Below are 16,910 nucleotides of genomic sequence, written 5' to 3' on the forward strand. Positions count from 1 at the left end.
CCTTCCCCCCGTACCTCAGTTTCCCCAGCTGTAGCCCAGGAAAGCTATTGCCGACCCTGCAGGCACCAGGGGGCGGGTTGGCAGCCTGGAGCTTTGCTGACCATCCCTCTCAATCCTGCTTCTCTGCATCTCTTCCAGGCTGCCGAGTCCCCTCGGAGGAACCCCTCTGCACCAATGCCCTGCCAGGCAGGAGATCTCCCCAAAGATGGCTGGGAAGCTGGAGCAGCAGGGCACCCCCTGGACCCACCCAACCTGGGGAAAGCCACCTGGGAGGCGGGGCAGCCCGAATGTTGAAACAGACCCGTGGGGGCTGCCACTGGAAGCTTGGAGCAGAACTGGAATCCCGCGGGGAAGCGCATGTTAGTTTCGGCTGATCTCGGTGTCTCGTCCTAGCCATGGGGCTGGGTGGCCCTTTGCCTGGAGAGCGAGTGCCCGTCACCCTGCATGCTGCCTGCTGCTGGCAGGCCGGGTCCCCACCGCTGCCTCCACCTCTGTGCCCCCCACGGACAAGCATCGTCCCTGTACACAAGAGCTGGAATATAGTCTGTCGAAATGCACTTTTTGTTTCTCTCCGTGCTGAGGAGCCCATGTGGTGGGTCCCGGCCCGCCCTTTCTGCTGATCAGATATAAATATGTATGTATGTGCATTGGGTTCTTGTAAATAACTGGACTGTATCCCGTGACCCTGCAGTACAATGGCCATTACCACTATCCCGCTGCCCTGCCCAGCCTGGGGAAACGAGATTCCAAGCAGCCCGGTCCTCTTACCACTAGGTGTTCCCTCTGGGCCTCTCGCTGTGTCTCCCCCGGCCCTGTGGGGCCATAGCACATGCTGTTGGCATTAGCTGGCCTTTCTCCCTCCAGCAGATGCGCTGCCCCCTCCTTCGGGCAGATGCTTTTCTGTAGGGGCTGTCTGGAAAACGCACATTGCTCCACTGGAACGGCTGCATCCCCAGGGCGGGCAGCGGGCTGGGAAAACGGGACACCCCACGGCCGCCTCTGCTGTGGCAAAATCCCTGCGCTGCTTGGAGACAATCAGCCGGGGCTGCGTGAGCCCAGCCCATCGGATACGATCGCCCCTAACGGTCAGCTCAGCGCAGCACCAATCAGCTGCTGTGGCTGGGAGGGCTCAGGGTAAGACCCCACTTCGCAATCAGCTTTTGTCTATTCGCAGGCTGCTGCTGCGTTGTCAGAGGCCAGGCCCCGGGCCTGCCCCCCTCATCAGCCCCCCGGCCCGGTCCCATATATATATATACTTATATATATATATATATATATACACACACACTAGCTAGAGGACTGACTGTTTGCTGTTCCATGATGTATAATCGGTTTTATTTTCTTCCCTTTACTGGTAAAGATTTTTTTTTTAAAGAAAAGTGAAATATTCTTCCGTCGCTGGCATGCGTGTGATCCTTCACCGGGGGGGGGCCTGCTTTCACCCACTGCAGCGTGGGAGACGGGGTCCTTTGTTCCCAGCCCACCTCTTCTCCAGGCCGGTAGTCCTGCCAGCCAGGGGGGTGTCTGTCCATAGCCGGGAGCTGTTCTCCACGGCGATTCCACACTCCCTGTGCTGCCGGGGAGCAGAGAACCCGCCCCGCCCTGCCCAGTGCTGCTGCTGGGAGTGGAATCGGCCCTGCATTAAATCAGTCCTTGACCCCCACCGGGGATGTCTCAGGGCTGGTCGACTGGACAGCGTCTACATTGAGGGGGCGCCTGTCCCGGCTCCCTTCTGCTCTCAGCACCAGCTCCCCTGATGTGGGCACTGCAACATGCCCTCATCCCTCTCCCCAGCCTGCAGGGCCCCGGCCTGGGAACGCGGGAGAGGAGAGGTTAGCAAGTGGCCTGGCGGGGAGGGGGCTCAGCGCTCTTGGGACCACGCAGTTATGGGGTCACTGCCTCTGACCCTGGAGGCCCAGGTAGGCGCTTCCTCCCCATTGCCACAGCCCCTGCGTGGATGGAGCCCTGGCTGTAGAAAAAGAGCCTGAATTCCAGTGGGTGTAGAGGGCTCCAGCCCCCCACCCCAGAGTAGGCTGTCAAAACTGTTTAATGGTAGGCGGGAACGGTTACAGGCTGGGCTGGGCCAGAGGCGGAGGGGATCAGAAATCCCACACAAGGGGCTGCCCCAGCGCTCTCCAGGGCCGCGGGACTCTCGAGTGAGTGAACGCTTTCGCCCCTCCAGCCCCTAGCTGGGTGCAGCCAGCTCCTCGTCCGGCGCCTTGGACAGCTGCCTGTAGGTGGGGTCGCGCGGCAGCATCAGCTCCTGGAGCCTGGCAAAGGTCTTGCTCTCAGCGGGGAAGCGGTTTTTCTGCAAGGGCGGAAAGGGGGGTGGGTGAGCAAAGGGGGGACTCGCTTCTGCTCCCACTCCATCCCCCCACTCGGGGGGGAGGCTCTACCTGAAGACCCAGCCCACACGGGGGCACGGTCGTGAATGAACAAGGGCCCTGGGGCTGGACACAGCTCCCCACTCCCCACATGCCGGAGCGTGGTACTCACCCCCAAAGACAGCCGCAGCAGGCCCATCTGCCACTTGACCCCAGCCGTGGCCTTGCTGGCCTGCTGCTGGCTCTCCATGGCTGCCAGGAACGCTTTCAGGCCCTGCTCTGTGATCTGGTTCCCTTGGGGAAGGAAGATGCGGATCAGTGGCTAGTTTAAACCCCATCGCCTCTGGGGCCCAGGGAGGGGTTTGCCTGGGACCTCAGGCAGGGCCTGTGCCCACTGGCACAGCTGCTGTGGGGCAGAGGATCGGCATCTGGCTCTAGAAGCACGAGCGTCTCCTGCCTCTGCTGGGGATCGGGCCACCCAAGGGAGCCCACGAGCCACCTGGCACTAAGGTGAGTGACCAGGCTGGGCCGCATGGAGGGAGTGGAGAAGGGTGGGTGGTACTGAAGGAGCTCTGTGGGTACGGCCGGCTGCAGGCACCTCTCAGAAGGACACACACAAGCCTGGCAGAGGCTGCTGCATCTCCGGCCCATTGCCACAGCTCCCAGCCCGGCTCGTTGGCCAAGGGCTGGACGGCCCAGGGGAGCCAGCGCCACTCGGGGGGGCACTTGCCCTGCCAGGCGAGATGGCGGGTTTCCAGCCAGCCCCGGGCCCCGTGCCGACGTACAGGTGAGGTTTAAGTTGATGAGCACACGGTTGCCTGGCAGGAAGACCTTCCCATCACGGTGCTCGGCCTGTTCCAGCAGTGGGTTCACGATCTCGGTGGGCTCCATCACCTGGGCACAGAGAACGTTTCACCTTCAAGCAGGTCCCAGAGCAGCTCGGCAGGCGGCCCCACTGCTTTGGCACTGCCCAGGAGATGGCGCGGGACGGGGATCAGCCCACTGCTGGTTCTGACGTGAGGCAGGAGATGGGACATTTTGGCTGGAATCTTCTTAGGCGCCTAAGGGCGCTGGGAGCAGGGATCCCATTGATTTTTCCCTGGGCAGCAGGCTCCTTACTCCTCCAAGCCCCTTTGAAAATCCCCAGCTTTCATGCTGAGCCAATGGTTCCCCATCTTTTTATCCCAGAGCAAGTCAGCCACCTCTGGAGCGGAACGGGGCAGCTGTTTACACCATGCCCAGCCGGTTAGGAGTGAAGCCCACTGTATCTCCCCCACGGCAGGGGTAGAATGGAACGACCTGCCGGAACTGAACCAAGAGCCACCACAGCAGCTCCGGCCGGGGGGGGGGAGGGAGGTCAGTGACCCGGCCCGAGGTCTCTCTCTGTAACTGAGACTCCAGCCCCATAAGTGATCAGGAACTCAACTCTGGATCTGAGCCCAGACCCAGGCTACTGCCCCACTAACCCAGTGCCCTGCGAGCCGGGGCACGGGGAACACTGTGTAGAGCAGTCCCTGTACCCCGGGGCTGGCCAGGGCTCCCTCACCTCCAACTCCGGCGGCAGGCTGCGCTTCTCCTTGGCGCCCGATTTGGCTCCTTTGCCTCGAACAACTTTTTGCTCCGGGGTGGAAACCACTAAAGAGAGGGACACGCCCAGAGCTGGGTGAAACACTCACAAACCTGACGGGGGCCCCTCCCACGGGCCAGGCGCCCGGCTCAGAGAGGGGCATCGCCTCCGGCCACCTCCCGCTCTGGCACAGTTCACATCTAGTTCCGTAGCCCGCTCTCTGGGGGCCTCTTGCACATGGGACAGGGGGTTAGAATAAGGGGGGGGAGGGTTAGAATTTCTACTCACTTTTCTTGGCTTGTTTAGCATCCTCCTTCTTCGCGGGCGCAAAGCCTGGGCCGCCCCCGCCCCCCCCGCCACCTGCAGCGCCGGCCTGACCTTTCTCCTCTTTCTTCGAAGGCTCCTGTAAGGAGTAGCACAGGCCTGAAGGGGGCGCTGACAGGCAGGTTCGGCGGCTCTTTAATATTTGTCGCTGTTTGCCAAGTCCCCTCCAGGCTTGACCCCACTTCGCTTTCGGCCCTTCTCTGGCCCAAGCGTGTAAACCACCAGCCTTGCACGCCCCCACCCCCGCATGAACCCTGTTTGAAGGATGGAGGCACAGGAAAGCCAAGGTCACCAAATGAAGCCAATGGCAGAGCTGGGAAAAGAACCCAGGAGTCCTGACCCCCAAGTCTCTGCTCTAGCCACGAGCTCACACGCCCCCTTCAGAAATGAAATGAGAACCCAGGAGTCCTGAGAGCCACTCCCCGGCTCCAAAGCCCCCTCCTTTTCCTCAGCATCGCCACGCGCAGGTCCTGGCCGCTGCGATCCCCCGATCCTTCCGAAGAAGCGGATCTTTGGGAGCCGCTCGCTGTGGGGTTAACCCCTGGCTCCCAGGCTGGTTGGACACGCCTGGATCTCAGCGTTCCTGGGAAGGGCTGCGTGGAAGCCGTCCTGCTCGGTTCAGCCCGCACCCCTCACCTTTTTCTTGGACCCGCTCTTGCTCTGCTTGGCCGCCTGCAGCTTGTCGATGGTGGTGTTGCTGACGAGGCTGGAGGGACGCTCGCTGCTTTTGGCATCTGCATGTCTCAGAGGCTGGAACCCAGACCCAGAGGGATTTTAACAGAGATTCGGACACCACGGGCTACTCTACATTTGCTACCTTTAGGACCCTAGGCAGCGCTAACTGTAGCACCTCCTAGCATGGGGTGTGAACTGGCTTAGAACCAGGGACTCTCAGATCCTCAACAATGTGAGCTAAAGGAGTGATGCCACTAGGTGGCAGCAGTAGTAGGTGGTTATCCTTCAGGTGGCTCAGAAAGTAGAGGGGAATACAGCACACACCAGGGTAAATCTTGTTACCCTCAGCGACCTGGTTCCATGGAGCTCTGAGTTTATAGCAACGTTTGGCCTGCCGCTGCGGGAAAGAGGTCAGTCGCTAACACCCCTCCCCCCCCAAAGTGAATTGATCTGTCGCCCTCTGGTGGGTGTGCATGGCCTGGCAGTAGCCTTACCGACCGGGACCGCTCCTGGGATTCCTTCTCCAGTAAAAGTCGCCTCCTCTCCACGACTTCGGTGTGAGTTAAAGCGAAAGGTCCCAGAACCTAACCCAAAGCAATGGCGGAGTCAGTGCTGCTCAGTCTCTCTTGGTCACAATAGCTTAATTCCCCCTCCTCCACCCCACAGAGGGGGCAGCCCGGGGCCTCGGCACTTCTCTGACCACGCCAGAGCTCGCAGACGTTACAACGGCCTGAGCCAGAGAGGTGCTGGGTGCCTGATAAGCATGCTCCGTCCCTCGGGATCGGGTCCCAAATTTCCGAGCTCAGGTCCTGCTCCCTCAAAGGGATGTGCTAGTGTGTCCTGTGGAGCGTTTCAGTCATTCACACCGGGGGGGAGGGGCTGGGCAGCAAGGATTAGCTCTGGAACTCCCCGCTGCAGGATCAAGGCCTGGTGCAGGTCAGGCCTGGCCTGCGCTAGAGGACAGCTGGAGATGGGGAGAAGAGCTGCGCTGCTGCTCTTTTGTGACGGATGAAGTCATTTTACACGTTAGAAATTCAGCTGGTTTCTCTCCCTCGCTGACTCTATGGAGAGCTGGGAGTTCAGGAGACGGGCGGCGCTGTGCCAGGGATCCTGGTTAGTGGGGAGAGGATAGGATTTTGATTCAGACTGATTCAAGCTCTCTTTGTTAATGTGCATTCAACTCAAATGCCTTTTAATGGCTGGGAGAAAAACTCTTTAGTTAAAGAGCCGCCACCCCTGCCCCTTTGGTGAGAGAGCTCCAGATCCACAACTCGGAGTCCTCCATAGAGCCCTCCAAGCCCACTAGATGTTCCTCATAAGAACGGCCAGACTGGGTCAGACCAAAGGTCCATCTAGCTCGTATCCTGTCTTCTGACAGTGGCCAATGCCAGGTGCCCCAGAGGGAATGAACAGACCAGGTGATCATCAAGTGATCCATCCCCTGTCGCCCATTCCCAGCTTCTGGCAAACAGAGGCTAGGGACACCATCCCTGCCCAGCCTGGCTAATAGCTGCAAACGGAGGACACTGGGCCGGGCGAAGACGTTTTTTCAAGGGTAAATCCATCCCCTGGGCTGAAGAGCAAAGGCCTCTCCCCGGACGCACCTCTGCCAGCTTGAGGGCTCCCTGGTCTCCGATCTGATTGTGTGCCAGAGACAGGCACAGCAGAGAGCGATTCAACCGCAAGCCCTGGACAGGCCCCGGGGGGCGGCGGCAGGATGCAGACAGGCAAGGAAAGGAAAAGAACAGTCAGCCGTGAGCAGTGACAGCCCTGGACACTGGACCCTCCATCCGGCCAGGCTGGCTTCCCATCACCAGCTCCTCCTGCCGCTGGCCCAGTTCCTGTGCCCAAGGGGAGTTCAGTCTTTCCATGGCCCAACCCATCCTGCTGGGAGCTTACCACCTGGGCTCATCCTCAGCTGGGGGCTGGGAACGCCCCGGGCTATGTAGCGGGTGGACTTTGAGTCCTGGATCCAGCTAGACTGGATTGGCAGGAGAACATGCAAAGCCCCAGTCTGTACAGTTCCATCTCTTCGGCTTCCCTTCACAGCCTCCGCTATTAAGGCTCCCCCAGCTGTCTGTTCCCGTCTACATGAGAGAGTTGGACTTAAAAAATAACTTAGTGGCGAGGCTAGGATTTGAAGCCAGGCCTCCAGGGCAGTGCCTTAACCAAGGCCACGGTCCCTCACTTCGGAGAACAGCGGTCCCTCTACAGATGCTCATGCCCCAATGCAGCCAGTCGCGCTCTCTCACCCCTCACCTCCGCGATGTAGCCTGCCCCCAGGTCCGAGATGTGATTGAAGCTGAGGGTCAGCGAGACCAAGATCTTGTTGGAGGACTTCAGCGTGGAGAGGGCTTGGCCAATCAGCTTGGCGTCGGCGTCACCGATGTTATTGTTTCTCAGCGACACGTGAGCCAGCCTGCAGGGGCGTTGGTGAGAGTTTCCGATCAGGTCTGGTTGGACTGTCCTGCTCTCTGGGAAGGGAAAGAGACGCCCTGGGAGTGGGGAGGGGGCTCCAGGACTGAGCCTTGAAGCAGGCGGGAGCGATCCCAGCCACGCTCTGCCTGGGGCGTGGAAGGGTAGGAGGGAAGGAATCCGCACACCATGCGCTGGACTCTGTGCGGGCACCTTGCCGACGGGCTGAGGACTTTGTTTATGAGAGTCCGAGACAAAGCTTCCCATCCCGCCTAGTGATCCTCAGCCCTCCTCCCCACTGGGACCTCCCTCCCAGGAGTATCCCCCAGGATCCCGCCCATCCCCCCCAGAGCAGATGCAGTGGTCTGGAATTTCCCTTCCCTCCCCCAACGCGGTATCTGCCCCAAGCAGATTAACTAGCACGCACTCCCCGGGACCCCTGGGTCTCCGATTCGGAAGGAACTCACGTGCTGTCCTCTCCAATCAGCCTGTGGAAGGACCCCTCGGCTAACGGGTTCCCCTCCAGGGTTAGTGTCCTGCAGGGAAAAGCAGAAACTAACCAAGGTGCTAGAGAAGTCACTTGGCATGCAGCCACCTCTGGAGTGGAACACGGCAGCTGCTTCACAGCGACAAAGAAACACTACACAACAGCCTGGAAGGGAAAGTGAAGAATACTGTACCCCACTGAAAAGGTGGCAGGAATTTGAGGTAGGCAGCAGGCACCGCGCTAGGGCTTTGGGCAGGACAGTGGAGTTGGCGGTTCTGCTCTGGCACGGAGTACCATGGGATTGTCAAAGCACCGCCTTTAGGTCCCATCTCACTGGCTCCTTCAAGGATGGTTACATTGAATGGGGTCCCCTTTCTGAGACGGAAGCAGCTGCCTCCAGCACTGTCTGAGCGCCCCCATCCCCGCGGCTTAGCTCTCGCTTACTTGAGGGTGGGGCAGTTTGGTAGGATAGCGATCAGAGAGAGGAGCGAGAGATCCGTCAGGCCGACCTTCCAGAGGCTGAAAGAAGAGAGACAGGGTAGCTTAGCAGCAGCATTAACTCAGTAAGAGAGATCGCAAAGCATTCTCATCCCCAGATGGGGAAACTGAGGCACGGGGAGGGGAAAGGAGTTGCCTACGGTCACAAAGTGAGTCAAGGGCAGAGCCAGGCCTCAAAGCCAGGCTCCCTGGCTCCCAGGCCCATGCTTAAACCCCTTCACCAATATCTGCTCTTCAAAAGCTAATGCAGGCGTTTCCCAGCACCCAGCGTTCTGGAGCCCCCAAACTAACTATTGGTCTTAAAGAGCTAGCAGGTCCCCAGATTGATTCTAGTTCCAGCGTCCCAATTATCCAACCAACTTGGAGGACACCAAGATCAGGCTCTCAGAGAGGCAAGAGCCAATGCACTGGGAGGCAGCAAAACACCTTAGAGGGAGGTTTGGATACTGAGGGTTTAGAGAACTGAAATCCCGCTGTATTTTCCTTGCCCGTCTCTGGGCCCTTTCAGCCAAACAGCTCCTGGCACTGCCCAGCCCCTCACTCACTGAACAGCCTGCAGGTTGGCAAGGGCGGGCAGACACTTGCTGAAAACACCCAGCATTTTCTCTTCAATTTTCCAACCTGCCAGAGAGAAAACAGATGGAGCTGGTTATACAGAAGAGAAAACCAGTCAGAATGCGATCCCTCACCCCTGCTCTCAACTGCCGTTGGCTCCCCGGCCAGTTCGTAACGGCATGGCTAGCTGTCTGGGTTCTTGTATGGCCTACGGTTTTTTATAAAAGGCTCCGGAGGCGATCGTAGCAATTACAGACCTAACTTCAGTACCAGGCAAATTGGTTACAACTATGGTAACAGAATTAACAAACACAGAGACGAAGACGGCTCTTGTGAAGGGCAATCAAGCCTCACCAATCTATTGGAAGTCTTTGAGAGGGTCAACGAGCATGTGGACAAGGGTGATCCAGTGGATAGTTTGCTTGGACTTTCAGAAAGCCTTTGACGAGAGAGGCGGCGCGGGCAGTGCCTCCGAATTACTGCCAGCGCCCGGTATGAAGCAGGCTCCCCCCGCTCCCCCTTCCTGTTTTACAGTGCTGAGGGGGCTATTTGGAGTGAGCTGAGCCCCTCACCTTGCAGGAAGATCTCACGGACGCTCTTGGGGTCGTCATGCTCCAGCTCGGTCTGAATGCAGGGCCGGAAGTAGGCGTACTTGCTCTGGATCTGGGTGAGGCTGGCTGGGACCTCCTTCTCGGCCAGCATGTCGCTTTCCTCTGCCAGGCAGAGGGCAACCCGTCACTCGGGGGCAGGGGCACCAAGCCTGAGGGAGACTTCTGCAGTGCCAGGCGAAGGGACATGCAGGCCGCTGCCCCATGTCAATCACTCCACGCTGCCCCACCAGGGAGAGACCATCCCCTTATAGCTGCATGGGCCTCTCTTCACTACACTCTGCCTTCACTAGGGCTGCGGATGCTGGGAGACATGTTAAACCCACCTGGGGCTACACTGCCCTCCCAACCTATTTAACTAGAGCTTCCTGCCCCTGAAATGGGTGGGACTGAAACCAACACACACAATCTCCCTGCGACAGTCCTCTGCAGCTCACATCCCAGATGCATCCCCCACCAGCAGAAATGGCCAGCATCCCCTAGGTGAAAGCTGGTTTAGCTGTGATTTCCCCAGGGCCCTGACCCCAACTGGGCCAGCTCCCTCAGCCAGGCCACTCACCCCAACTCTAGCCAGGTCCCCCCCAACCCAAACCTGCACTCCACTTGCAAGCTGGAGAACACATAGAGCTCGGCCTGCAGGAACAATGAAGTGCGCGACCCTCTGATAAGCTGGGACTCATTTCTTTGCCTTCCGGCATCTGAACTTCTAGAAGTTACATTTCCCAGCTTTTCTATGGGACACCAAGGGCTGGAAAGGGCCTTGTTCTTTCAGTGAAAGCGGAGTTTCTCCAGAAAGCAGAGAACTCTGGGAGCTGGGCCGTTAAGAAACCACTGAATCCTGCGAGTCTCGAGCGCTGTTCTCAGCAAATACTCTTGCCGCCTTGCAGAACCATCTAGGAAAGGCTCCTGGGCAACACACTTCGTTGTCCAAGGCTGCTTGCAAGCAGGGAGGGCATGGGGCCTAGGCTGCAGGCCGGTGAAGGTGCACCACGCGCAGGAAGGAGCTTAGCAGGGTGGCTGAATTCGACGTATCGGAGCCGATTTACCCCGCTGTGAGGATGGCAGCAAAATCGACCTCCGCGGCTCCCAGTCAACGGCGCTTACTCCCACCTCCCACAATTCGGGGATCGATTGTCGCGTCCCGACGAGACGCGATAATTCGATCCCCGGGAGATCGATTTCTACCCGCCGATTCAGGCGGGTAGTGTAGACCTAGCCTCAGCAAAGACAGAGATGAATTCACAATACTCCCCCTCTTTGCCTCACCAGGCGGCTCCACTCACCTGGCGGGAAGAGGTTCAAGGTAGACTGCAGTCTAACTGTGACCTTGGGGATTTTGGTGAGTCCGGCGCGGGAGCACAGTTCATTGAAATCCTGCTCCAGGATGCCTGTGCACTGATATTCCTCTGGGGAAAGAGCAGGGCAGCAGTCACTCCATCCAAACCACAGCCAGAGACTTTTCACCCAGCGCGGAAGTGCCGCCACCTCTAGGGTGGAGCGTGGCCGTGTTTTAACAACGCACAGCAACACCACAACAGTTCAGGCCAAGTGACGAACATTGCAAGGGGAATTCAGTTAGCTTCAACGGGAGGACCCACATGCCTACAGTTTGAGCATCGCCTAGGTCAGGAGTGGCCAACCTGTGGCTCCGGAGCCACATGCGGCTCTTCAGAAGTTAATATGCGGCTCCTTGTATAGGCACCGACTCCGGGGCTGGAGCTACAGGCGCCAACTTTCCAATGTGCTGGTGGGTGCTCACTGCCCAACCCCTGGCTCTGCCCCTACTCCACCCCTTCCCGCCCCCTCCCCTGAGCCTGCCATGCCCTCGCTCCCCCCCCAAAAAACAGCTGATCGGGAGGGGGCGGGAGGCGCTGATTGGTGGGACTGCCGGTGGGTGGGAGGCGCTGGGAGCGGGGAGCTGATGGGGGGGCTGCTGACGTATTACTGTGGCTCTTTGGCAATGTACATTGGTAAATTCTAGCTCCTTCTCAGGCTCAGGTTGGCCACCCCGGCCTAGGTCTTTATGGGGTCATGGGCAAAGTCAGCAAGGGTCAGCCAGTTAACTGAACCTCCTGGGTGGCGTTCTTGCCAGGGCACAGAGCGATCGGGGGTCATCACCTTCGCCATGTTGGTCAGTCCTTTTAGCCGCGTTCTTTCCTTCCTCCTCAAGGCTCACGCCCGCCACTTTCTCCTTAGCCCCCCGGTCCCCTTTCTTCCCCATAGTTCTGCTCTTCAGGGCACTGGAGGAAAACAAGACGGGCTCGGCTGGTAACACACGTTCAGCACCAAGAGCGCTGCCCTTTCGCCCCCATGGGCTTTTGTTTCTCCCTCCCCCGCAACTATGTTTTTGGTCCTTGATTCCTTTGCTCCCGGGGCGAGAAACCTCACCCCACGTTCGGGTGGTTACGCCTGCGGTCACTGCACTGGGAAGGGCTGGGGCACGGAGGGGTCGGGTGGGCAAAGGGAGGATCCGGGGCACGTCTGGGGCGGGGGCATGGCATGGGCACCGGCATACAGAGATACCGGGCGAGAGATGCTGCTGCAGGTGCTAGATGATCCCTGGGCTACGGGAGGCGTGTGGGAGGAGGTGGAGGGGTCTCTGGTTGGGGAAGGGGGAGGCTCCCTGGCTGGGAAGGGTGTTGGGGGGGAGTTTCTGGTTGGGGGGTTCCTCTTTGGGGGGTCCCTGGCTGCGGTGTGTATGGGGGGATCGGGGGCTGGCTGTGGTGTGTATGGGGGGGGGTCCCCTGGCCCGAGGGGGGTGTCCCTGGATTCAGTGTGTAGGGGGGTACCAGGTGCCTAGCGGGGGTCCCTGGATGTGGTTGGGGGGCTCCCTGGATGCGGGGGGGGTCCCTGGCCGTGGTGTGTGGGGAGGGGTCAGGGGGGTGTCCCTGGCTGCAGTGTGTATGGGGGGGTGGGAGCCTGGCCGGTGGGGGGGGCTCCCTGGTCGTGGTGTGTGGCGGGGGCCCCTGGCCGGAGGGGGGGAGGGGGGGCTGGCGGGGGTGTATGGGGGGGATCCCTGGCCGGAGGGAGGGAGGGGGGCTGGCGGGGGTGTATGGGGGGGCCCATGGCCGCGGTGGGGGGGGGGCCTGGCGGGGGTGTATGGGGGGGGGTCCCTGGCCGCGGTGGGGGGAGCGGGGGCCTGGCGGGGGTGTATGGGGGGGATCCCTGGCCGCGCTGGGGGGGGGCCTGGCGGGGGTGTATGGGGGGGATCCCTGGCCGGGGGGGGGGGGTCCCTAGCCGCGGTGGGGGGGCGGGGGACCGGGGCCTGCACTGCGGGGTCCGCATCGCCCCACCTGAGCCTGGGCGGCGACGGCTCCGCTTGGGGCCTCCACGGCCGGGCCCCGCGCGCGTCCCCATGGCAACGCGGGGCCGGCCCGGCGAGTGGGCGGGGCTGTCTGAGGGGGCGGGGCCCGAGGGAGCAGGGGGCGGGGCAGCCCCGCAAACCCCCCGCCCTCCCGGACCCTCGCTAACCCCCATCATATGAAGGGGGTCACCGTTGCCATGACATTGGGGGGTAGGGGGGGGTCCAGGTCACCATGGTAACCCCTGTGTGAATGATGGAGCGGAGGCGTCCCCATGACCCCCCAAACCTGGGGCCATGGGCACCGACAGCCCCTGTGACCATCGGGGGACACCACCCAGTTCCCATGGAAATGGGGGGGGGTCCTGTCACCCTTAAAAGTGGGGTCAGCATCACCATGGAAACCCGTGTGTATGTGATGTCCGGCCGGGGTCTCGGCCCTGCAACAGTCGGCGCTGTGTGCCCACCCCGGGTTATCCCAGCCCCCTGGAAACAGGACCCCCCCCACACACACACTGTGGCGTTGGGGGGCGGAAGCTGTGGAAATCAGGGTGCCCCATGCACAGCATGCCCCTTTGAGACTGGGATCCAGCCCCTGCAGACCAGGCACCGCTGAACAGGCCAGCCGGGGTTTAAAGATGGCTTTGGTCTAATGCCCACCCTTCTTATCAAGCCACTGCCTGGCTCTGTTGGCGCCAGAGATTTCCTGCTTGTGGGAAATTCAGTGTGCAATGCTCCCTGTGTGTGGAAAGTATAAGTGTGTGTAACACTCAGTGCGAGGTGGGTGCAGGGTGAGGCACTACATGGCAGAGGTGTTCTGTCCTCCTATGGAAAGAGAAAAGGGTAAATTTCATCCCATTTTCTAGTCAGGTTTAACTGCCCCCCCCCCACACACACACACAGCTAGTAAGAAATCCAGAAAGGCTTACAGCATGGATTGCAACTGCAGGGGTGATCTGGGACAATTCCCTTCATGTCTCGCAATCAGCATCACCATTAGCACCATTTTACAGGTGGGGGAACTGAGGCCCAGAGACCTGAAGAGAGCCAGCCAAAGGCACAGATCGAGTAGACCCCAGGAGTCCTGGTTCTGTGCTCTACCTGCTGGGCGAGACTGTCTCCCTTTTACCACTTTAAAGATCAGTATTGTTCTTAATGCAGGGTTTGGAGGCAGTGATGTCACCACAATGAAAAATGTATGTCCTACCTCTCCCGCTGAGCACGGTGGTTTCCCTATGTTCCCAGGATGGGCTTGTGGTTAAGGCACTGTATGGGGACTGAGGTGATCTGGGCGCTATTCCTGGGGTGTGTGACCCACGGTAAGCCACTTCGCCGCTCAGTGCCTCAGTTTCCCCATTTGAACAATGGGGATAACAATCTTTTCTTTTTAACAGTCTTGCGTCTGATGAAGTGGGCATTCACCCACGAAAGCTTATGCTCCAATACTTCTGTTAGACTTAAAGGTGCCACAGGACCCTCTGTTAATCTTTTCTTTGTCTATTTGGAGTGTCAGCTCTTCAAGGCAGGGGCTGTCTCGCAGTCTGTACGTACAGCGCCTAGCGCAACGGGTCCCCACTTTTGGTTGGGGCCTCGAGTTGTTACTGGAACCCCCCAGCCCATGCAAGAGCATCCCCTCCTTGCCAAAGGGTGACATTTGGGAGGCCAGTGTCTTTGCTCATCCCAGGTCCTGTTTAATCTCATAGCCGAACCCTGACCATAAGCCTGTGGGGTGATGCCAGCAGCTGGGTGGAGGCTGAGCCAAAAACTAGACAGCTGCATAGTTAAAAACAACACAAACATCTTTATTTACATGCACATTGGAGCTGTATCGACCTCTACAGATCCCAGCTCTCCCCGGAGCAGAAAGGGAAGGAAACCCAGCTATGTCCCTTAGGCCAAGTTCAGCCTGCTGGGCTAGTCTGTTCCCCCTGGAGGTGTCATGATCCAAGACCATGTGCAGAGAGACGCTAGCCCTCGCCTCTCTCACCTGAGCCAAGGAGGCGCTCCCATTACTGCAGGTAAGTTAAGTAGCAGGCTGTTACAGTTGCTGGGGCTGGCCTCTAGGGGGAGACACACTCACACCCATTAGGCCGGTATATTGCACAAGGTGTGTGTGGGGGGGTGTATGCTGTGATGGGAAGGGGGGCTCTGAACCCTCAGCAGCTTCACAGTGGTGGGACCGCCGGTGGGGGTTGAATGGGGGGGAAGTTTGGGTTCAGAGCTACCAACTTCCCCTAACAGCGCAAACGTCCTCTACGGCCCATCTCCAGCGGGGCTGGGGGCCGGGTGAAATCAGGCAGGCGTTCGGAAGCTGAGTCTAGATGCAAATCAAGGCCGAGCCAAAAGCCCAGATCCAGTCCCCCTCCACAGGCTGGAATCCGGATTGGGAGCCGAATTCGGTGGCGTCTCACTTCCCAGCCATGCCTCTCCTGGGGCTGCAGCGGGGCCAGTCTTGGGGTGTTTAGTCTGTGTCAGCAGGGCGCAGCGGTCCAGCGTCTGCAGCTGCCCTGCTGGGTTATCAGTCCCTTTCGGGGGGCTCACAGGAACACCTGCCGTTCTGCGCCCCAGCACCGAGGTGTCCCGTTCACGTCAGGCTTCTCCTCCGGATCAGGCCTCCCCTCCGTGCGAAGCCGTGCCCTGGGGGCAGAACACACCTGCCCATGGCTTGACTGGGGACCCCACCCTGAAGACAAACACCGATGGGGGGGGGGGCGAACATGGGGCAAGCTGAGGCCACACCACCCCGCCACGATCCACATCCCTGCTGCATGCGGGAGGCTCAGGATCCGGAGGTGAACGTCTCAGACTTTGAACCCTCGCCTGGGGGAAGGTGATGAGCTGTATTCAACCCCAAGCGGCTGGGGCAAGGGGTCCGACTCCCCCCCTTCCATAGTCCTTAGCGGCTGTTGCATTGTACAAGCAAAGACAAAGAGGCCCCAGGTGAATCCAGGGGGGTGCCGGTAAATGGCCATCCACGGTCCCGCCACGGCTCTCCTCCCGCTGGGCTTCGGAGCCAGTCCTCCACCTTCCCCTGGGAAGTGCCGACAGAGACAGGAGGGGGAGGATGGACGGACGGACAGAGACAGCGCCCCATGGCTCCTCACCGGTCCTGCCTCCGGAGTGGCGGGGATGGAGGGTAGTGCCGGACAGGTGGCATGTCGTAGTGACTGGGGATGTGGCTGTTCTTGGGGGAGTCGTAATGGTTGGGGGGGATGCTGGGGGCTGCTGGAGACACACCTTCTGCCCCCGGGGGGCAACTCTCTAGAGGGAGGAGAAGAGGAAAGACAAGGGCATTACCGAAGGCACCTGTGAAAGTGTCTCAGGATGGACTTGTGGTTAAGAACTTGGGAGATCAGTCTGTAAAATGGGGATAAGGACCCTTCCTTTCTCCCATGCTGCAGCTATTTTCAACTGTGAGCTCTTTGGGGCAGGGACCACCTCTCACTTTGTGTGTGCCTGTGCAGCGCCCGGCACAACGGGGCCCTGATCTTGATCCGGCACAATATGGCCCCGATCTCAGTCGGGGTATGTGCAGCGCCTGGCACGAGGGAGCCCTGAACTCCGTCAGGGCGCATGCAGCACCCGGTATGAGGGGGCCATGATTTCAGTCGGGGTGTGTGCAGAGGGGGCCCTGAACTCATTCGGTGTCTGTGCAGTGCCTGCACGAGGAAGCCCCGATTTTGGTCGGGGTATGTGCAGCGCCCAGCACCAGTGGGCCCCGATCTCAGTGGGGGTAGCGTCTGAAATGCAAAAGCCCGGCAGTGGACAAGCGCCCCCAAGTGGCATGTCACGCCCGCCCCCATGTGCCATTCAGGCTCTGGCATCGCTGCGAAGTGAACGGGACTGGAGGGGTCCCGCAGCCCGTCGCGGTGCCGAACGCTACCTTCTGCCCTGGAGCCGGCGGCTGGCTCCTCGAAGAGCCCGATCTCGGCGTAGGACATTTCTCGCTTTGCGGGGGATTTCATCTCCATGTAGCTGCCCTCCGAGGGCTTGGCCATGAGCTCGGGCAGGTCCTTGATGGTGGCGTAGGGGTTCTCGCTGTTCAGCGAGCTGTTGCTGGCGCGCAGGGCCTCCTCCTTGATGTAGTCTGGAGGGTGGGCGGAAGGAGGGCAAAGGGAGGGTGGGTGAATACAGGAATGGGGAGAAGCCGGGGGGC

General features: G+C 60.0%; 3 protein-coding genes across 3 annotated transcripts in view; 1 reads left to right on the forward strand and 2 right to left on the reverse strand.

Moving 5' to 3' along the window:
- Positions 1–294, forward strand: part of ARHGEF11 (Rho guanine nucleotide exchange factor 11) — a 43,714-nt gene extending 43,420 nt beyond the window's left edge. Inside the window, exon 43 of the mRNA XM_065420405.1 lies at positions 139–294. Coding sequence (XP_065276477.1) covers positions 139–294 — 156 coding nt within the window. The remainder of the gene's footprint in view (positions 1–138) is intronic.
- Positions 295–2,185: 1,891 nt separating this feature from the next.
- LRRC71 (leucine rich repeat containing 71) lies at positions 2,186–11,674 on the reverse strand. The gene is made up of 15 exons (XM_065420513.1): positions 11,572–11,674; positions 10,737–10,859; positions 9,418–9,558; positions 8,836–8,911; positions 8,237–8,311; positions 7,773–7,841; positions 7,150–7,309; positions 6,495–6,578; positions 5,385–5,474; positions 4,852–4,965; positions 4,180–4,294; positions 3,871–3,959; positions 3,110–3,218; positions 2,497–2,618; positions 2,186–2,308 (listed from the first exon to the last, which is right to left on the reverse strand). The coding sequence occupies exons 1-15, from the start codon at positions 11,672–11,674 to the stop codon at positions 2,186–2,188; spliced, it is 1,593 nt and encodes a 530-aa protein (XP_065276585.1).
- Positions 11,675–15,854: 4,180 nt separating this feature from the next.
- PEAR1 (platelet endothelial aggregation receptor 1) overlaps positions 15,855–16,910 on the reverse strand; it is a 55,976-nt gene continuing 54,920 nt past the window's right edge. The window contains exons 22-23 of the mRNA XM_065420192.1: positions 16,638–16,841; positions 15,855–16,015 (exon numbers count right to left, since the gene is read on the reverse strand). Coding sequence (XP_065276264.1) covers positions 15,855–16,015; positions 16,638–16,841 — 365 coding nt within the window. The remainder of the gene's footprint in view (positions 16,016–16,637; positions 16,842–16,910) is intronic.

Source organism: Emys orbicularis, chromosome 20, assembly GCF_028017835.1.
Source record: "Emys orbicularis isolate rEmyOrb1 chromosome 20, rEmyOrb1.hap1, whole genome shotgun sequence".
Taxonomy (NCBI): Eukaryota; Metazoa; Chordata; order Testudines; family Emydidae; genus Emys; species Emys orbicularis.